The following is a 19,707-nucleotide window of genomic DNA, read 5'->3' on the forward strand; positions in this document are numbered from 1 at the left end:
AATTCATGTAGCTTTCTTGTGCGAGAGTTAACCTGTGTGAAGTCTGCATTATGGAAAGCTTTTGTAAAAATATTTTCTTGTATTTTTTTTTTGAAGATCTTGGTTTCAAGCTCAAGGTCAGTTGAAAGGTCACCGTGAAGAGGTATATACCCTCAGGTTGAGAAGCACCACCAATGCTTAATCTCTTTCCCTTAAGCAGAATGAGGTGAATACAGGAGAAACTTAGAAGAAAAATATTTGGATCGCTTTAAGTGAGAGTTTTTTGTGATGTTTAAAAAAAACCCGAAACAGTAGAAGGAAACTTATTCAATTCATTCTTTTCCGGTGGATTGCCTTGAGCTTGGTGCTCCAGCCTGCTTTCTCAAATTGGCAATAGTAAACTGCCTTTCTGCTTTGTTCCTCAAGGATTAAAGATCCTGAATGTGAAAGGCTACGTTTTGTCAAAATTCAGCATAACTCTCAAAATAAAATAACTTGTTAGTGAACAGCACTGACAAGAGCAATGATCCTGCTTAAATGAGGCTGTTAATGAAGATGTGGTGTTGACATTAATGCCCGCCCCCTGAAATTGGGCTTCTGATGTCTAAGATCGTCTGCCCAAATCAGAAGAGTCAAAGTACAGCGCTGGGCTCTTTCTCAGCCTGTCAGGCTGGCTGGCCGTTTCCCCCATAATACTGAGGTCAAACCGGTAGAATCATTTCCAAGAGTTTGGTGTTGAGCACATTTCGTCAGGCAGTGCGGCGTCCTGTGTTGGCCTGTGTTGCCTGATTTTCTCGCAGATGTGCCCAGCTGCCAGGAGACTGGACGCACATTTGTTAGAGCCCAGCTTTCCAGATGGCTCATTTTATCTCCGCCATCTGTGTAAACACCCTGCAGGCAGAGCAGGAGCCAGTAGCAACCTAAGGGACCACTTAGGACCCAGTTCTCTTACGTGACGCTTGGGGGAGCTTGGATACACCCAAGGTCTAGCCCCCACATGGTGGGAGAGCCTGAAGGAGAATCTGGTCCCCTGACCTGGGAACCAGGTGTTCCCCTACCCTCTGCCGTTTACCCAAAGCCTCATTACCCTAGTGTTCCGCACATGATGCCTCTCTCTGCTGGGAAGCTCCTGTGTGGCTGTAAGAATGTTGGAGGATGCATGTGTGAGCCCTGCACAGGCCCAAGGGCTCTGATGAACTTGGGGTTCCCCGTGGCCTGATGTATATCACCAGACCTCATGTCCTTAAGGAACAGCACTTTGGGCTATGTGGACACTGATTTTGCAGTCCCTTTGCTGGCTGGCCGTGTTCTCTACAGTGGAATGCTTATTCGCAGAGCCCCATGAGGATAGTTGGTGCTCAGAGTTCTGGTCTGGAAGTTAGCATGCTAGAATTTCAGACGCCCTTGTTTTTAAAGTATGAGAGACCTTTGATTACCGGAGGGTGGAGGGAGGGGACACCTCAAACTTTCCAGACCTCTGTGAAACACTGTTTCCTGTTTTGCAGTTTGTTACTTAGAAAAACAAGCAAGTTTTCCTATGGCGCTCAGACATAGAATTAGCCTTAACTGTTAGAAATTATGTTTTTGATTTCATTTTTGCTTAGTCATCCAGGCGCTCAGCTTTTTGGAAGCAAATCACTGTTGTGAACCAGACTGTCCGGAAGAGGGAGCCAAAAACTCAAAAGATGCCAAAAGGTGCATTGAACAATGAGACTTTATTCAATAGAGTAGCCGGTCCCTCCCTGGTGAAGCCTGGAGCGCTCTCACCTGCTTTTCCGTGCAGCCTCCTGTGGTGTAAGAAAGGAGGTTGCATGGGGTGCTGGCTTCTAAAAAGAGTGCAGAGTTGTTTTGGAAAGAGACCTGCTGGCAGCTGAGCAAGTGCAGTGGCCCGTGAACCCTACATTAAAAACACCACCAGATGCAATTTTGTACAATTTAGGCATAAGTGGACTTGTGGAGGTAGGGTTATGTTCGCCGACAGATTACAGCTTTAGAGAAGTTTTACACTGATTCTGGTAAGAATTTGGATTGACAGTCACTTCTGACGTTTTAATGACACATTTTTTTCTGCTCCTTTCTCAAGCAAGGAGCTTGTGTCTGTGCCCACATAACGATGCGCTGACGTCAACAACTTAAAAGATCACCTGTGATGACTAGATTGTCAGAAAAGGAATCTATTTTTAGAGGAAGTAAGAATCTAACTAACTTATTTTTGGTGTATTCTTTTTTGGTATTTCAAACCAAATAATTACATACACTCTGTATTAATTCCTTATAAATAAATTCATTGATTTTTAATCTATGTTTGTTATAGCCATTCTTTTGAAAGTGTCAAATGATTACTCTGCAAAATAAAAAACAGTTCTTGGGTCTCTCTTTACCTTGTAAAACCAAACTTTGAGAAACTTGTTTTTGCAGATTCCTCAGGTTTTTTAAAAATTTTATTTTAATCCACCCATTTTAGACCAGAGACAGGTTCCATGCATTTTAATTAAGAAAATGTTTTCCAGATAAGAATTGCCAATATTTATTTAGTCCTTTCTGTGTTCCAGATGCTAATCTGTGTTCTCCAATCTTCAAAACAAGTCTAAGGCAATGGTATGAACCTGTTAACCTCATTTTATGCATTTACTTGGCTGATACATGATGTAGTCTGAACTGAGTCTGCTGAACTCCAAAGCCCATGCCTGCAACCACTATGTGCAGGTTTAAGTTATTTGATAAAGCTGTGATTATAAATCTTCAGATAATTTGAAACATTGTAATTAAAAGAAATTGCTATTGGGGGAGGGTATAGCTCAGCGGTAGTCTGCGTGCCTAGCAAGCATGAGGTCCTGAGTTCATTCCCCAGCACCTCCATTAAAAATAAATAAAAAATAATTATCTCTTCCCCCCTACAAGAAATAATAAACAAAATTAAAAAAAGAAATTTCTATTGATTTGCCTTTCAGTTGTTTTGATATTCTGGAGGAGTACGTCCATAGCACATTCCCATTTCACAGGAAACCGTAGTTCTTGTCAGAAGATTTATATTGGATAAACTGATACCGTTACCTTGTGTTAGCTGTTTTCCTCTAGATTTAATGAGTAAAGACATGAGACTCTGCCATGTGCCCTCACACGTAAAAGGCTCTGAATGTTACGTACAAGGTCACTGGTATTGCTGTTTTCCAACAAGCAACTCCCAAATGTCTGGGGGTAACAGAATTAAAGTGTGTTTCTTGCTCATATTGTGGACTGTAACCATTTAAGTGACCAAGTGATTTGATATTCCTGGTACTTCTTTTCCAGGGGGTCACTCATGGATGGGTTCTTTATGTAAAGAAATATATATAAATACATATAAAATGTCCCCATTTTCTGACTGCTGTTTGACAGTCTCAGCCAATGAAAACAAGTGTGCAATTCATTGCAGACTTGACCTGGATATAAATGCAGCTTGTTGCAATTATTACCTGCTCCTGAGCTCCCCATGTTGAAAGTGATGTTTACTCCATGCTACCCTCTCTTTTTGCAATTCATTTGTGTTCTTAAGAACAGTTTGCACTTGTAAGGGCTAACAGAAGTGTGTAAGTGCCACAGAGGATGTATTGGGGCTTCTGATAGTGTATAAAGATCGACGGGCACTTAGGGACTGGTGCTTGGGAAGAGTGGGCAACATGTTTCGGACTAGAACCAGGAGGACTCTAGGACTGGAGGCAGAGCGTGATTCCAGAGGATCTGAAGAGCTTGTAATGGCCATCGTCAGCATCCCTAAGAGAGCCATGCTCCGACAACAGGACTGAGCCCGTTAGCATCTCTCACTCGAGTCGACATCCCTGTGTGCGGAAAGTGGTTTGCTGGGTGTATGTTGTGTGCACCATCGAGCGCGGCCTCAGACCCGGGGCAGAAAGCTCTGGTGAGAGAGCTTTAGTGAGTGGCCATGACCCGTGTTACGTGGCTCTGGAAACATCTGTCCTGTCACTGTGGAGCATGGAATGAACCAATTAATTCCACCAAGAGGGACTGAAGGCTGGGCTGGTGACGGGTGAAACATGACTCAGGGACCGCCTTTTCCTTTGCCCAGTATCTCTTCCTCAGGCTAAAGGATGAGGGGAATTTGTTGGGTGCCCATGGCCACTGCTCTTCAATTCAAGGGTATTTCTTGTCATCAAAATACCACGAGCTTGTCTCTTGCATTCTGTCAAAGGAGACTACATTGGCCGGCCACTCAGTGTTAGTGCTTAGAGATTTAAAGATAATTCCAAAATAATTATAGCAGGTGACAGCTGCCGTCGGATGCACTGTCACGGGTTGATCTGGCCAGACGATGGTCGCTTGACTCTAGGGATGTAATTACTCGGTCGTTTTGGATTTGTCTGCACCGGGGTGCGTGCAAGCGTGTGAGCTGCGTGATGAATCCGAGCACCGTGGCTACTGTGCGCTTGAGCCTGGCTGACTCAGAGCGGAGCCGGGGGGGAGGCTGGGGGCTTTCAGGGGGAGGGCCCCAAGGTAACGTGGGTGTGGTTTTCTGGTCAGTAATTATGCAGGATCACCATTAGCTATTTTTTTTTCTGGTGTCTTTGCCTAAAAACAAGCTTTGCTGTTTGCATTTATTATTGTTACTATGTTTTAAATCCGGTCTGCTCGAGGACTCTTACTTTGGGTAGCTTGTCCAGCTTGTATCAGTTTGTGTTTGGATAGAAGTCACTTAGCCAGAGAAACCCCAGCAACAGCAAAGGTAAACACGAGTGAAAACTGTTAAGAAAAGGTCCCGTGGCCAAAAACACCCCACCGTGCGGTGCTTGTGTTTAAGAAAAGTTGAGAACTTTCCTAGGGTGCTGTTTTCTTCCCTTTTTATTTTTATTGAAGTACAGTCGGTTTACAATGTTGTGTCAGTCTCTGGTGTACAGCACAGTGCTTCAGTTACATAGGACGTACGTTCGTTCTCATTCTTCTTCAACATAGGTTATAAGATATTGAATGTAGTTTCCTATGCTATATGGTATAAACTTGCTGTTTATCTATTTTATATGTATTAGTTAATATCTGCAAATCTAGAACTCCCAATTTGTCCCTTCTTACCCCCTTCCCCCTCTGGTAACTGTATGTTTGTTTTCTATGTTTGAGAGTCTGTTCCTGTTTTGTAAATAAGTTCGTTTGTCTTTTTTTTTTTTTTAGATTCCACATATAAGTGATATCATATGGTATTTTTCTTTCTCTTTCTGGCTTACTTCACTTAAAATGACAATCTCCAGGTCCATCCATGTTGCTGCAAATGGCATTATTTTATCTTTTTTATGGCTGAGTAGTATTCCATCATATAAATATACCACATCTTTATCCAGTCATCTGAGGATGGACATTTAGGCTGTTTCCACGTCTTGGCTGTTGTAAATCGTGCTGCTATGAACATTGGGGTGCAGGTGTCTTTTTGAATTAAGGTTCCCTCTGGTTATATGCCCAGGAGTGGGACTGCTGGATCATATGGTGAGTCTGTTTTCAGTTTTTCGAGGTATCTCCATACGAGAACAGTTGTCTTTGAATGAGTGCGCTGAGCAGTGGAGACGATGTGGTTGTCTTGAGAGATTTATGGTGCCTGGAGAGATCTCACGCCCTGTCTAGGCTCAGACTTGCTTTCTGCCTCCACCAGGGTGTGGTGTTTGATTCTCTCAGCCACGCTCTTCTCAGCCTAGCCCTCCAAACCCTCCTTCATCTCACCTACCACACTGGTTTCTCATGCATCCTCTATTCCAACAAGGCCATTTTCCTCATTATTACATGAACAAGACGTATTTTCATGTTCCTCCAGGTCTTTACAGTATCTCTCTTTCAGCTAGCTTTTACGCATGGTACATATCTTCCCATCTGCTTAATTTGAAACTGTGTTTCTGTATTCAAAGTACATTTCTAGTAAACAACACATAGTTGGGATTTTAAAAAATCGAATCTAATCTACATATTATCTGTTCATCTTTCAGTCTGTCTGTCAATATCATCTTTTTAAAAAATTTGGTGTATTTTGAATGTTGACTCCATTTATGTTTAGTGTAATTATTCATGATTGTGTTGTCTCATCTCATTAATTGCTTACTCCTTCCTCCATTTCATTGTTACTTCTATTCTTGTCAATTATTTGAACATTATCTAAGTATTACGTTTCACCTAAACTGTGGGATTTTACCTATACTTCTGTCTTTACTTTTTTATAGTAGTAGCTCCGAAGAGTGCAATATATATCTCTAACTCACAATGGCCGGTCTTTCAGTAAAATTATATGTCTTTATGGTAAGATATTAAACTTATAACAAAATAATTCGGTCCTGTGTGCCATTAGGCTGTATATTTTACTTCTACCTTTGATAGAAACCCCCAAATACAATTTTATTGTTTTTACTTTTTTTTAATATTTAAATTTTTTTTTTATTTGGAGGAGTAATAGGATTTATTTATTTATTCATTTTTTTAATGGAGCTGCTGGGGATTGAACCTAGGACCTCATGCATGCTAAGCATGTACTCTACCATTAAGCTGTACCCTACCCCCTTTTTGTTTTTACTTTAAGCATTAAAATATCATTCAGATTTTTTTGAAAAGTAAATGAAAACAAAAACAATTTATAAAATTTTCTACTTATTCACCATCCCTAGATCTGTTTCCAGATGATCAGCCTGAAGAGCTTCTTTATAATTTCTTAAAATGCAGCTTTCCCAAAGGAATTCTCTCAGCATTCATTTATTTGAAAATGTTTACTTCGACTCAATTTTGAAAACAGTTTGCACTGAATATTGAATTGCAAGTTGACTTCTTTCCTTTAGTATTTAGAAATGTCATTCTTTTGCCTTCTGACTTGCATTGTTTCTGATGAGATGTTCACCTCATAATAGTTTTCCTGTATTTTAAGTCTTCATCCTCTATTTTTGCTTTTGGAATTTTTTTTCTGTAATACTTGCTTTTTTTTTTTAATCAGTTAGGCCGTGAATGACTTAATTACAGATTTAAAATCTATGTGGTAGTTGTTGACCTTCTTGAAATTGAGGATATGTTTTTTCCTGAAATTTTGAAAAATTTTAGCCATTATTTATTGAGTTTCTGGGTCACTTCCCAGCCCCGATTTTTTTCCGCCTGGGGCTCCGAATTATACATAGGTTAGATTACTTGATGTTTTTCCACATGTCGCTAATGCTTTGTTGGAGGATTTGGGGTATATCTTTCAGTCTTTCTCCCCACTTGCTTTATTTGGGGTAACTTACTTGGCTACGTTTATTGCCCTTTTCTTTTCCTGTGTTCCGTTTGCAGTTGCACTAGTTGCAGATAGCTGTATGACAAAGCGCTCCAAAACCTCGCCGCCTGGAATAGCAACGTGTATCCTGTGGCTCCGCTGCGCGGCTCAGGCTCACGGTCTCTCCTGAGGCTGCAGTCGGCCTTGCGTCTGGGAACGCGGTCGCGCGCAGGCTCGCCGGGGCCGGCGAAGCCGCTGCAGTTTTGCTCGCGTGACTGTTAGCAGCCCTCAGTTCCCCACTGGCCGTGTCCGGAGATTGCGGTTCCTTGACGTGTGTGGTTTTGGTTCCTTCCATGGGGCTGATTGTAATATACATCAGTTTGCTTTCTTCATAGAGGGTGATGAGAGAGGGAAAGAGAGAGAGAGAGCAGTGGGGGGAGAGGGAGAGAGAGAAGGAATGCTGGAAATGGAAATGGGGAGGGTTTGCATCCTGATCTCAGAAGTGACGTACCGTCCACCTGTGTCATGTGCCATTTTTCACGTGGACCAGCCCTGGTGTAGTATGAGAGAGGGTACACAGGGGACTGAATACCAGGAGACAGGGAACATTAGGGGGCTTGTTAAAACTGTACAGGATAACTTAATTCTAGATTTTTATAGTTTCAGCTCCAGGTTTACTGGTGTGCATGTGTACTTTTCCTGTCTCTTCTGAGCTAGGACAATATATTCCGTCTCTAGATCTTTCATAGCACCTATGTTTTGGGGCTGTGCTCTTTCTTCCACTTCTGGAATTGAAATACTCAAGTATATTCAACTTTCAATTTTTTAAAATTTCGTTTTGTCCCCATTTGTCATTTTTTACTGATAAATCAGGTCTCTCACTGTTTTCAGCAGTCTCTCTCTCTCTTTTTTTTTCCTGCTGCTTTCAGTGGGAACTTTGTATCTGTGATAATTTTCCCTCTACTGCTGTCCAGAGCTGGTCACTTCGTGTTTCCATCTTAGTTATTTGCTGGGTGCTTCTTCCTTGCATCTCTGCTTTAAATTCTTGGTTTCACCCATTCCTTTGATTTCATGGTTCTCTTTAACTCATGATTTTTATCTACTACTTTATGTTTCTTGTCAGTGTGATTCAATTGTCCTTTGTTTTTCCTATTTTATCTTAAACAGTATAGTTGTCCCGATGCTTGCGCTGTTGAACTTCATTTATTTGTGAAGGAAATCAGCACTTCCTGGACGAGGCAGTTTCCACTGCGCACTATTTCACCTTCACAGGCGTTCTCCCTTCCTCTTGGGAGTGCCACGGCACAGGCTTGTATTTCTTTATAAGTCACCATAGGCTGTCACTCTCCCAAGTCAGCAGACATTGACAGCAACAGGCTGCTTACATTTCAAGGTCTCTTCACCCTGCTTCCTGCAAATGTGGCGTGTCTGTGGGTACTCATTCAGCCTGTTCTGTGCTGCTGCTTTGCAGCATCCGACCAGTCCTGAGGAAGCCCGTGCTTCCAGCCTGTTTAGCCTGTTCCTTCCGTGCAAAATAAGAGCTTGAAGGGTTTGCGCCTCACGCTGCGTCCCCGCTCTCTGGAGACCCGGGTTGCGCCGGCCTGGCCGAGGCGCGCCGCTGGAGGGGAGCTCGTCCTCCTCTCTCGCTTGGCTTCCACTGCCTGCAGGGTCCAGTCCTCAGGGCTGTGCTTCAGCTTGGGGATGTCTCCTAGTTTTGTTGAAGATAGGTTTCTATTTCTGCTTCCTGTTCCTTTTTATATGGGATGTATTTTGGGGAGGAGAGGCAGAGTCGTCGTCTTCTACTGCTTTGAGTCGTCGTCTTCTACTGCTTTGAAACCTTAGTCTGAGCATTTTGTGGTTCGTATTTACTTAATCCATTGTGTGGAAACATGAATATAATTCCTTTTATTAGGAAGGAGAAAGAGCCTGCGGGTAATCAGGCTCAGCAGTTTCCTGCTGGAATAATTTACTGCATGTTCTTTGCTTTATTTTATTAAATAAATTATAAAAAGAAAAAGAAGCTTCACTTTGGGCAAAAGCTTTTTACCTTTTACATTTACTCAGAAAATACGGAACAAAGACTGTTGCGAGATAATATGAGCTCAAAAAGAAAAAGAAGAAAGGATGAACAGTTTACAATCAAACATTAAAGTTGTGGGTAAAACGGGAAATTGTTAGTAATTTTAAAAAATCATTTATGATGGAATGCCTTCCAGTAATTGTCCAAGAACTTATCTGATTGTATTATGACCCATTTGGTATAGAAGACTTTGGATTTGACACAGACACACCATTGTATTCATTACTATATCTTAGAAAAAAACCTTTTTTTTTATGACTTAGATTTTTTAACAAATAGGTCTAATATAATTAAAATATTTCCAAATTAATTAGATGCAATTCAATGCTGAAATATTGATAGAGATAAAAGGAAGGAAAATGAAGTGAAATTATGGTAAACATCTGGTATGCACCTCAGTGCTGGAAGGTAAACATAAACTAAAAATCCTATATTAAAAACTAAAGAATTTAAAGCCATAGGATACACATTTGCTGCCAGCTTTTAGGCACTAGCACATCTGTTGGATGATAAATACAGTAAACATAGTATATGAAGAAAATTCTGAAATTACACAGAGGGTTGCTTCATGGCCCCCAAAGAGTAAATTTTTATGAAGGAGAATCTTTATGAACTTTTTTGAGCACAAAAAAAAAAAAGAAAATCAGGTCATAAAACCTCTCTCCTAGTAGAAAAAAAGTCGATAATGCCCTGGATCCCATTCAATGATGTGAAATGTACTGTTTTACTTGTTTATGAGGCAAATATTCAGTGCTTCTGGGAAGTGTAAATATGCTGTGAAATTTTAGACATGTAGGTTGCTTGCTGTGAGTGCATCTAAAAGTCATTTACAAAATAGATCTGTCTTAGTTATGCTTATTATAGAAAAAACTGAAAAAAGGAGACTAGCCAATAAATGAATAAATTATATATATATAATAAATTATATATATATTTTCTTTCTATTTTATTTTGTTTTATTAAATTCTTTTATTTTATTTTAAATGTTTCGTATTGTCAAGAGTGTGAATAAACATGTGCTTTACTAGAGCCTTTGGGAGGAAGTTCAGTATCAGGTAACTTTTCCAGTGGCAGAGCACTTTCACAATTAGGAACGTACCCAAAGAAAGTAACCACATACATGTGCCAATACTTGGTACTTTTAATAATGAAATATGGTGATTGATCTCAGTGTGCACCAATTGCAGGCTGATTTGTGGAGCATTGGACAGGTAATCAAGGTGAATATTCTGATCCCTCAGCGCCCTAACAGGTCACAGAGTAGCTGAATCGGCTGCTGAAAGACAGACATGCAGGAAAGTATTTCAGAGCTTTGTCAAAGGAAGTCAGAACAAATTAAATGGAGAAAGGAAAGTATGTTAAGCCAATGGACTTCAAAGGAGATGCCTTTGAGAGTTAATGGCAGAATCAGAGTCACGAGAGGGAGGAGGGGCCTCCCCTGCAGAGAGCCCCGTGGATGAGGGATGAAAAATGCACACAGTTGATACTGAAGAGCAAATGAGCTCCACATGGAGAATGATGAAGGCAGTGTGCAAAGATCTACTATGTTATTTTTCTCTATAAAAGGTATTGTGTAGAACCCAGTTAGTGAGAAGTAGCCCTGCTCGCTGAGAAAACTGGCTTCAAATCGCTTGTTCAGCCCCCAAAGGGGTGGTCCAGGTTGCTGTTGCCGCCACCATCATCAGTCACCAGCGATGGGTAGCCGCTGCACTGTGGTGCCAGCTGGGCAAGAAAGACCACTTTGCTGAATGCCAGTGGGACTGATGCAATACTTACAGGGGCCGTGGGCTCCTGTGGCTGCCGTAAGCAGCTGGATGATGTAACCTGGAGTTTTGGGTGAGTCAACACCAATGGGAGAAAGAAAACAGGAGTCAGCAGGTGAACTCTTCTCCTTCTCTTCCCCATTCTCCCTACTGTCCTGGGAAGTGGCCGTGTAACTGGCATCCCTACAGTTAACCCTGTGTGACTGAGCAAATGCCTCAACTTGCTGCCGCGTGACGGTCTGATGAGTAATACTTCCCTTCCTGTCTGCTCTCCCTCCTTCCCTGCTTTACTTTCTCTGTCTCTTCCTAAAGACTGCACTTCCCACCCCATGCAATGTTAGCATATAAGCTGATTTTCTGGGAACCAGAGGTATTACAGTATACAAAGATAGGTCTTTAGAACAAAGGACAGCGTAAGAATAAAAAGTAAAAGCATGTCAATTATATCATGAGGTTATGAGACAAGCACTTAACAAAAACCAAGGAGAACGAGACAGTGGGGATAGAGCTCCAGGTACGAGGTGAGTGTGAAAGAGACCACGGAAGGTCGTCGAGTGTTGAAGCAAAGAGGGTTTTGCGTCAGACGTCAAGGTGAATTTTCTCTTACTGTGGGTGCTTTTAAAGAACCAGTGGGCTAGTCAGCAGGTACTTCCTGAGCTCCTGCAGGCTTGGCAGGCATGTTAGGGAATGGGGACATTTCTCTGGATATTGTCAAACTGGAAAAGATGAAACCTCCCAAAAACACCAGACAGGATAACCCTTAAAAGGATGAAACAGGCACAGTTTCACAGACTTCCTTCTAGACTTTCTTAACCGTGACTGTGCATTTTGGTAAAATACAAGAATTTGACTGCCTTCAGACAACAAAAGAGAAACTGCCTGAAGTTTCTTGTGAGTATCAAAGCTCATGACCAAGGCAGGAAAGACGCCGGTTAGGGAGCTGAGACTTGAACATGAGAAAAAGAAGAATCACAGGTGACAGATGTACCAAGAGAAAAATAGAATGGCTTAAGCTTAGGACAAATGATGAGGGAAAATGGAGAGAAGTAAAACATCTGCAAAGACCAAAAATAAAGCCAAATTCATAATGAGCAAATCAAGGGAGGAAATGTCGTAACACACGATGACAGTCATTCACTGTCCTCAAAGCAGCAATTCTGAACCATTAAGAGGAGAAGTTCAAGTACGCAAGTGGCTGCAGAGCATGGAGCTGTGCTGCTGAGGGTTTGGTTATAGTATTAGCTGTTCCTAGAGGACGAGGATCGCCTTCAGGGACTCTGGCTCTCAAGGTAGAAAACCGTGGTGCAGAAAGCTTTATGTTTGATGTTTGAACATCCAACAAAGACAATTAAATTTCTCCCATAAAACCAAAAGGAAAGTCAAATTGATTTTAGGATTTTTTCTGAGTAAGAAATTCATCCATTGTGTATTTCTAAATGCTTTGATGTGTTTATGAATATAAGCAAGTCAAGCTCAGACAAATGAGGAACCTAGAGGGCAGTCACAGAGACTAGGGTGGGCCCGAGGCGTGCGGAGGAAGTAAGGAACGTTACCCGTCTCCTCCTGCTGTGCCCCTTTCTTCTTGGTGAGAGCTGTCGTCTGAATGTGTGTGTCCCTTCCCTTCCCCCATCCACATGTTGAAACCGAATCTCTGATGTGAAGGTATTTGAAGGTAAGCTCCTTCAGAGATGATTTGGTCTTGAGGACCGAGCCCTCACGAGTGGGATTACAGGCGTACCCTGGAGATTTGGTGGGTTTGGTTCCAGATATCACAATAAAGTGAGTCACACAAAGTGTTTCCTTTCCCGCTGCATGTGAGTTATGCTTACACTACACTGTAGTCTGTTAAGGCTCAATAATAGCGTTATGTCTAAAAAATGTACATACTCACCAGGATCGGAGGGTCTTGCATCGATGCTGATGGGCGCTGACTGGTCAGAGTGGTGGTCGCTGTAGGCTGGGGTGGCTGTGGCAATTTCTTGAAATAAGACAGCAGCGCAGTCCGTCACATCGATGAGCTCTTCCTTTCATGAGCGTTTTCTCTGTACCACGCAAAGCTGTTTGACAGCATTTCACCCGCAGTAGGACTTCTTTCGAAACTGGAATCCGTCCTCTCAAACTCTCCCACTGCTTTATCAACAAAATCTATGTAGTATTTCTAAATCCTTTCTTGTCATTTCAGCGATCTCCTCAGTGTCTTCAGCAGGAATAGATTCTATCTCAAGAAACCACTTTCTTTGCTCCTTCAGGAAGCAAGACCTCACCCGTGGCGTTTTCATCACTGAGACCCGGCCCTTCCGTCCCGTCTTCAGGCGCTGCTTCTAGTTCTAGTTCTCTTGCTGTTTCCACCCCGTCGGTTCCTTTGACGTCATCCCCTCATATTTGGAACATTCTTTCCTACTTTGTGCAGACGACCCTGACCAATACCCTTCGATTAAGGTTTTCCTTAAACAAAAAGAAAGTTTTGAAAAGAAATTAGCCCTGTGTTTAAATCTATACATTGCTGATTGACCCTATTGAAATCGGTTTCTTGAATTGCTAGCCCTTTAAATGTAGACTATCCATTGAACCATTTTAGTGGATTATTTTATATCTCATTGACTCACTCCTCTTGAGTCACTGAGGAATTCTTGACCTTTCTTAGACTGCCACTTTGTGTGTATTGAGGAACTGCAAAACAATTTAATTTGAGCCCAAGAGAAGAAATAACCAAGAACTGAGGTCAGTTTAGAGCTGTAATTCTTGACCTTTTTTATATGATATTTTTGAGAATCAAATGAAAACCATGGAATGTCTCACATACAAATAAACCTTTCTCATCTGCACACGCTCATCTACAGCTGCGTGCGAAATTCCTTAGATTTTCCAAGCCCTTGAACCTGATTCGCAGAGCTGTGTTGGAGTCCCCAAGGGGGACTTACAGGTCTGGGGTGGGGAGGGGCAGAACCCAGGACAGAAGGGAGCAGTGATGTCTGTGACTACTCAGTTTTTCTTTTAGGCGCTTGAGATTTCATTCTTTGTGGAAAAATGGGAACATTTTGCAACAATACCAGAGAATATTTATGTTCTTTCTTAGTGTGAAGAACCTGATGAAATAATGCCTGATAGGATTTATTTTTTTTTAATTTTGTTTTTTCTTGAAGTGTAGTTGATTTACAGTGTTAGTTTCGGGTGCACAGCAAAGCGTTTCAGTTACACATATACATACATATTTTCAGATTCTTTTTTGCAAGAATTGAATATAGTTCTTTGTGCTATACAGTAGGTCCTTGTTGTTTATTTTATATATAGTAGTGTGTATCTGTTAATCCCAGACTCCTAATTGGAATGATTTATCTTCTGAGCCAATCATCTGAGTAATTAAAACGATTACAGCAACACAAGTCAAGAATCACAAGGCCTAAGTCGAAAATTAGTGTAGGTGAAAATTGGGGCGCCTTAAACTGAGCTTCCACGGGGAGGGTGAGCACAGTGGTGGTGCTGATGCAGTAATTGCTGTGTAAGCTCCCGGAGGAAGGCGTCAGAGATGGGTTAATAGGGATCTACCTTCATGTGGACACTGCACGAGCAAGCCAGAGAGGTTCATAAGGTCAATGCCATTTACCTTTCTAAACATCGTCTGGTTTATATTTCCTTTCATCCAGCATCATCATCTTTACTGATTTTATTTTGACTAGCTGACTTTTATTGTTAGCATGATATAATTCAAGTATATGATGTAGATCTTACCCCCCAAATCTAGGAAAGTTAGTAGCAATTGGACAGGTATCAGTCAGATCAAGAAAACACAGCACACTACCACTTGGCCTTAGTATAACCGATCAGACTGAAAAGAACAGAAACCCAGTCTTCTCAGCAGCTTCGTTCTCTAGCCCAGCCAACCACCGTCTCTCCGTCGCTCATTCAGAATACTGAGTCTGTTCATTTATTTTACTTTAATAATGCATTTTAACAACATTTTTATTCAAAAGTAATACATGCTAAATTGGAAAACTTAGAAAATAAAGAAAACCATTAACAATAACTTAAACAGCATCCATCCCTCTTCCTCTTTCAGATGATCACATTCAGCATGCATCTTCGGTCGACTTCAGCTTGCTGCTCCGGAACTTTCTCTTTACCTTTGGTTTTTAGCATTTTTACTATGATTTATCCTATTTGGAGCTTGCTGATCTTCTTGGATGTGTAGATTAATGTTTTCCAGCAGATTTGGGACGTTGTCAGCCATGTAAAAAGTAATTTTGCTGTTCTTTTCTCTACCTCCTCTTTCCTGATGCTCCTGTCACGTGTATTTTGGTGTGCTCAGTGGTGTCCCCCACTTCTCTGAGGCTCTGTCTGTTTTTCTTCATTCTGTTTTGTCTCTGTCTCTCAGGTTGTACAGTCTATTCACTTACATGTTTTCAAGGTTGTTGATTGTTCCTCTTCTCAGTTCGAATCTACAACTGAGCTCCTCCAGTGAATTTTCTTTTTATTTATACCACTTTTCAATTCCAAAATTTCCGTTTGGTCCTTTTTATATTTTTTGGGTCTTTATTGGTGTCTCTACTTGATGGAACAGTGTCTTCATATCGGGCTTTACTTCTCTAAGCAAGATTTACTTTAATTTTTGAAAAATTTCTCAGTGGCAATATTTGAAGTGTTTGTCTATTAAATCTGGCATCTGGTCCTTCTCAAAGGCAGTTTCTGCTGCTTGATTTTTTGCCCGAGTCTGTGTCGCACATTTCTGTTCCTTCGCGCTTCTCATAATGTTGTTGTTGTCGTTGAAAACTAAATGTTTTAGGAAATACATTATAGCTGCTCTGGCTACTGATTCCCTTCCCTGCTCTCTGGGTTTGTTGTTATTTGCTTGCTTACTTGTTTTCTGAGTTGGCTGAGATATGTTTGTGAAGTCTGTTTCTTCCACGGCATGAAGCAGTGTGAAACCTCAGAGGGTGCACGAATGGAGCCACGAAGCTTCTCGTATTGTCAGCTTGGAAATGGGGCTTCCATGTGTGTGCTTATTACTACTATATTTTTTCTCATTTATTTTGAATGATGTAAAAAAATTGGAAATACCAGTTTAGTTTTCTGATTTTTTAAAAATATTCTAAACATGTTCTTTTGTAAAAATAGCATTTTTTTTAAGATCATGACTTTTAATGCCTGCTTTGTCATTTTATCTTTGTAGGTACAACAAATTCTCAAGGGAGACCCTTAACCATTCTTGCTGCTGCAGTTTTCTGTCTTCTGTGCTCTGCCATCCTATGCTCTGTCAGCGGAGTTGTCATTCTGAAGACCAGGTAGGATCTTTACCAGGGTCCTGTTGTATATAAGCAAGGCTGCTGGATGTGGGGACACATGACTCAAGCTACTCAGCTCCAAGGTGCTGGTCCTGAGTGCAGAATGCTGCTCCTAATCCTTCTCGTGGCACTCAGGACCTCCCAGGGCTACCCCAACAACTTCTTTAGCCTTTCCCTCTAATTAGTCCTCATCTTCTACCTGTGTGGGCAGCTGCCCTGCCTCGTGGTGCCCTGAATGTCCTTGCCAATGGGCTGTGCCGTTGCATTATGCTGCGGTAAATTCCTCCCTGCCTTCTGTTGCAGAATGACTGCTGCAGATTTTTCTCTAGAGCTTCCAGCCCAAACGTCTTCTCTCTCCGTACTAGAGAAGCTTCGGTGATGCATGTCGTCTAGGGAGATTTGTTCACAGTCACAGTTATCACTGTGAACGACTGTGTTCACTGAGTGATTACTTCAGGCTTCTGGTCATCCTCTCCTACTTCTTTCCTGCTTCTTATGTGTCAAGGACCCCGTCCGCGCCCGGCACGTCACTGTGGGAATGCTGCTGTGCCTTCCGCAGGGCTAGAACTGACAGTGCAGAGAAACAAGCCGGCGTTAACTTTCTTCCCAGGGCAAGCACTGTGCTTTTTCCAAATACAACATCCTTTGTTTCTCATTAATTAAAACACGTGGAGTGTTTTATTCTTCATAAAAGACTTTGGTGTTACCGGCAATTATTTAATGTTTTTCAAAAATAAAAACAACATGGGAGTGGTATAAGGGTATCAAACAACATCTTTTTCAAAAGAATAGCAGGAAACAGGTCACTGTGAGGCCTGGCTGTTTTGGGTGTAGATGTGGCAGCTTCTTTTTTTTTTTTTTTTTGTGATATCTGAAAACAGGTTTATACTGTAGATGAAAGGAGAAGGAACCTAGAGACGCAGAATTGAACAGGTAGGCCTGTGACTATTAAACACCTGCAGGCCAGATTGTGCCCCGTTATCTCACAGATCAAAGTTGGAGTCAGGCCATGGGCCTGCCTTCCTCAGGGTCACCGCAGAGACTGTTTCAAGTGTGCTGTGTTTTTGATGTTGGTGGAGAGGGCAGACGTACCGAGAAGGAGGGGCTAATTACATACTTTGTTAAAGCTGCGTTTAGTGAAATTGAGGTAAAAATCTCTCCAGGAGCTTTTTTCTTTATTAACCTGACCTGAAATAATTTTTTTCTCTGACTTTACCTGGGACATCTTAAAAGCCTGTGCCATTTTCTCCCTGCAAAATTTGTCTGAAAGGGTCCCGAAATAGTGCAGCCTGTCCAGATGGAGGTGCTTTGTGTTTGCTCTTTGGGCGAAAAGTCTTCAAGCACTGTAAGCCTCACTAGCACTCTGGTGCCCGGTGTCTTAGGTAAAGGCGCTGAAGCGCAAAGGAGATAACGCACTTTAAAGATGCCCAGAGGTGATGTATTAGTCTGCGTGGGCTGCTGTAACAAGACACCACGGGCCGAGTAGCCTCAAGAACAGACGTCTTTCTCCTGATGCTGGAGCCTGGAGGTTTGGGATCAGGTGTTGGCAGTCCTAGTTCCTTGGGGGCCCTCTTCCTGGGTTGCAGATAGCCGCCTTCTCGCTGTGTCCTTACGCAGGGGGAGAGAGTAAGCGAGCACTAGTCTCTTGCAAGGGCGCTAATCCTAGCATGGGCCCCACCCTGATGACCTCATCTAAACTTAATGACCTCTTACAGGCCCAGCACCAAATAGCATCGCTTTTGGGGTTAGGGTCTCAACATACGGATTTGGGGAGTATGTAACCATTTAGTACGTAATGGGTGATCTACCACATTTATCATTGGATTTTAAGATAAGAATTTAAGATAATTACAGAGCCGACCTCCCCAGCTTCTGTAGGCACGTGTGTTCCTGCGCACCTGGAGAGGGTTAACCACCTCTTTCTGAGAATCAGAGTTCAATAGCCCTGAGATAAAACATGGCAGGCAGGACTCTGTCTCTCTGAGGCGTTTTTGGCATTTAATCAACATACCATGCAATTAATCCATTTCAAGTGTACAATTCAAAGGAGAAATCTCTTTGCAAGTGTTGTGGGAATGGCTATTCTGTTTTGTTCGTTTGTTGTTAATTGAGTGCAGTCAGTTGCCAATGTTGTGTCAGTTTCTGGTGTACATACAGCACAGCAGTTCAGCCATACGTATACATACATATATTCGTTTTCATATTAGAAGGCTATTCTTAAATGGAGTAAAAATGTGATAAAGGAGAACGTTTGGGGATCTTTCACACATAAAGAGAGTCGATTAGTGACAATGACACAAGTAGCTCAAAAGCAGGAGCAATTACGCTGTGAACTAGAAGCCTACGTTGTTTTGTGAGAAATGCTTCACAGATAATTCTGAACGAATGCTGGCTGTTTTCTTCCTCGGTTTAAATACAAGTCTTGGACACTTGCGTGCTTGTATTGTTTTGGATGGTTTCTTGTATTCAGTTCAATTCAAAATGGGGATGTTTGCAGCAGGACAAGACGGGATAATTTCACTGCGGGGCTCGTGTTTGGTGAGGACACAGGTACGATGAATGTCATGAAGGAAAGGGAGAAGCTTCGGGAAAGGTGGGGTGAAGGGGTTGGTTAAGCCCACCCCGACTCAGGCCCTGACAGGACAGCGTCTGTGTTGAGTGTGGAGCTTCGTAATGTAGATTCTAATCACCTCGTCTGTCTTGCTCAGGCCGCGGGTGGGGGCGGTGACTGTCTCCTCGCCCGCGCTCTGTGTGCCCTCACTACCTGTTGCCTCTGCACACAGACAGGCAGCTGCAATAATGAGGCGCAATAAATCAGGCACTGAGCTCATGGCAGGAGTTACAAATTATTCAAGACTTTCACGCGGGAGCTTGGACTAAGAATATCTAGGTAATGCTGCAATCAATCACAGGGTAGAAAAACCGCCTCAGTCTGCCAGGCGAACTCAGAGAAGGCTGTCTCAGAACCTTGCCGGTGACCTTGTGGTCGGTGAGAGCAGCGAAGTTCTGTCCGTGAAAATCATGAAGTGACGGGATGCCATCCAGACAGCTGCTGCTCGTGGAGATTTGAGCGCGTCGCCTGGGCTTTCCCTCTTTTCTGGCAGGAACAGTGGTAATCAAATTCCCTTGGAAGCGCGTTAGAAGTTTATTTTTGAGGCAGCCATCTCCTGTTCAACAGTAAGGGAAAGTCACTAGGCTGGAAATAGAGTCTGTCTGAGTTACAACAAAAGCAAAACACACTGTCTTTAATTAGGAGATTAAGAAAACCTCATTCCAGTGTCGTCCTCTCTCTAGCCCTCTTGTCAAGGAAACAAAGCCTGCATGTTGTACTATAAAAATCACAGTTACTCCTTGTTTTTTTCATGGTCATTTACCTTCAAGTGTCTAGAGGAGGGGATGCATTGA

At 42.2% G+C, this 19,707-nt stretch overlaps 1 protein-coding gene across 1 annotated transcript in view; it reads left to right on the plus strand.

Annotated features, from left to right (window-relative positions):
- LOC102541868 (uncharacterized) overlaps positions 1-19,707 on the plus strand; it is a 108,199-nt gene that overhangs the window by 48,073 nt on the left and 40,419 nt on the right. Inside the window, exon 7 of the mRNA XM_072952489.1 lies at positions 16,191-16,302. Coding sequence (XP_072808590.1) covers positions 16,191-16,302 — 112 coding nt within the window. The remainder of the gene's footprint in view (positions 1-16,190; positions 16,303-19,707) is intronic.

Source organism: Vicugna pacos, chromosome 31, assembly GCF_048564905.1.
Source record: "Vicugna pacos chromosome 31, VicPac4, whole genome shotgun sequence".
NCBI classification, from domain to species: domain Eukaryota; kingdom Metazoa; phylum Chordata; class Mammalia; order Artiodactyla; family Camelidae; genus Vicugna; species Vicugna pacos.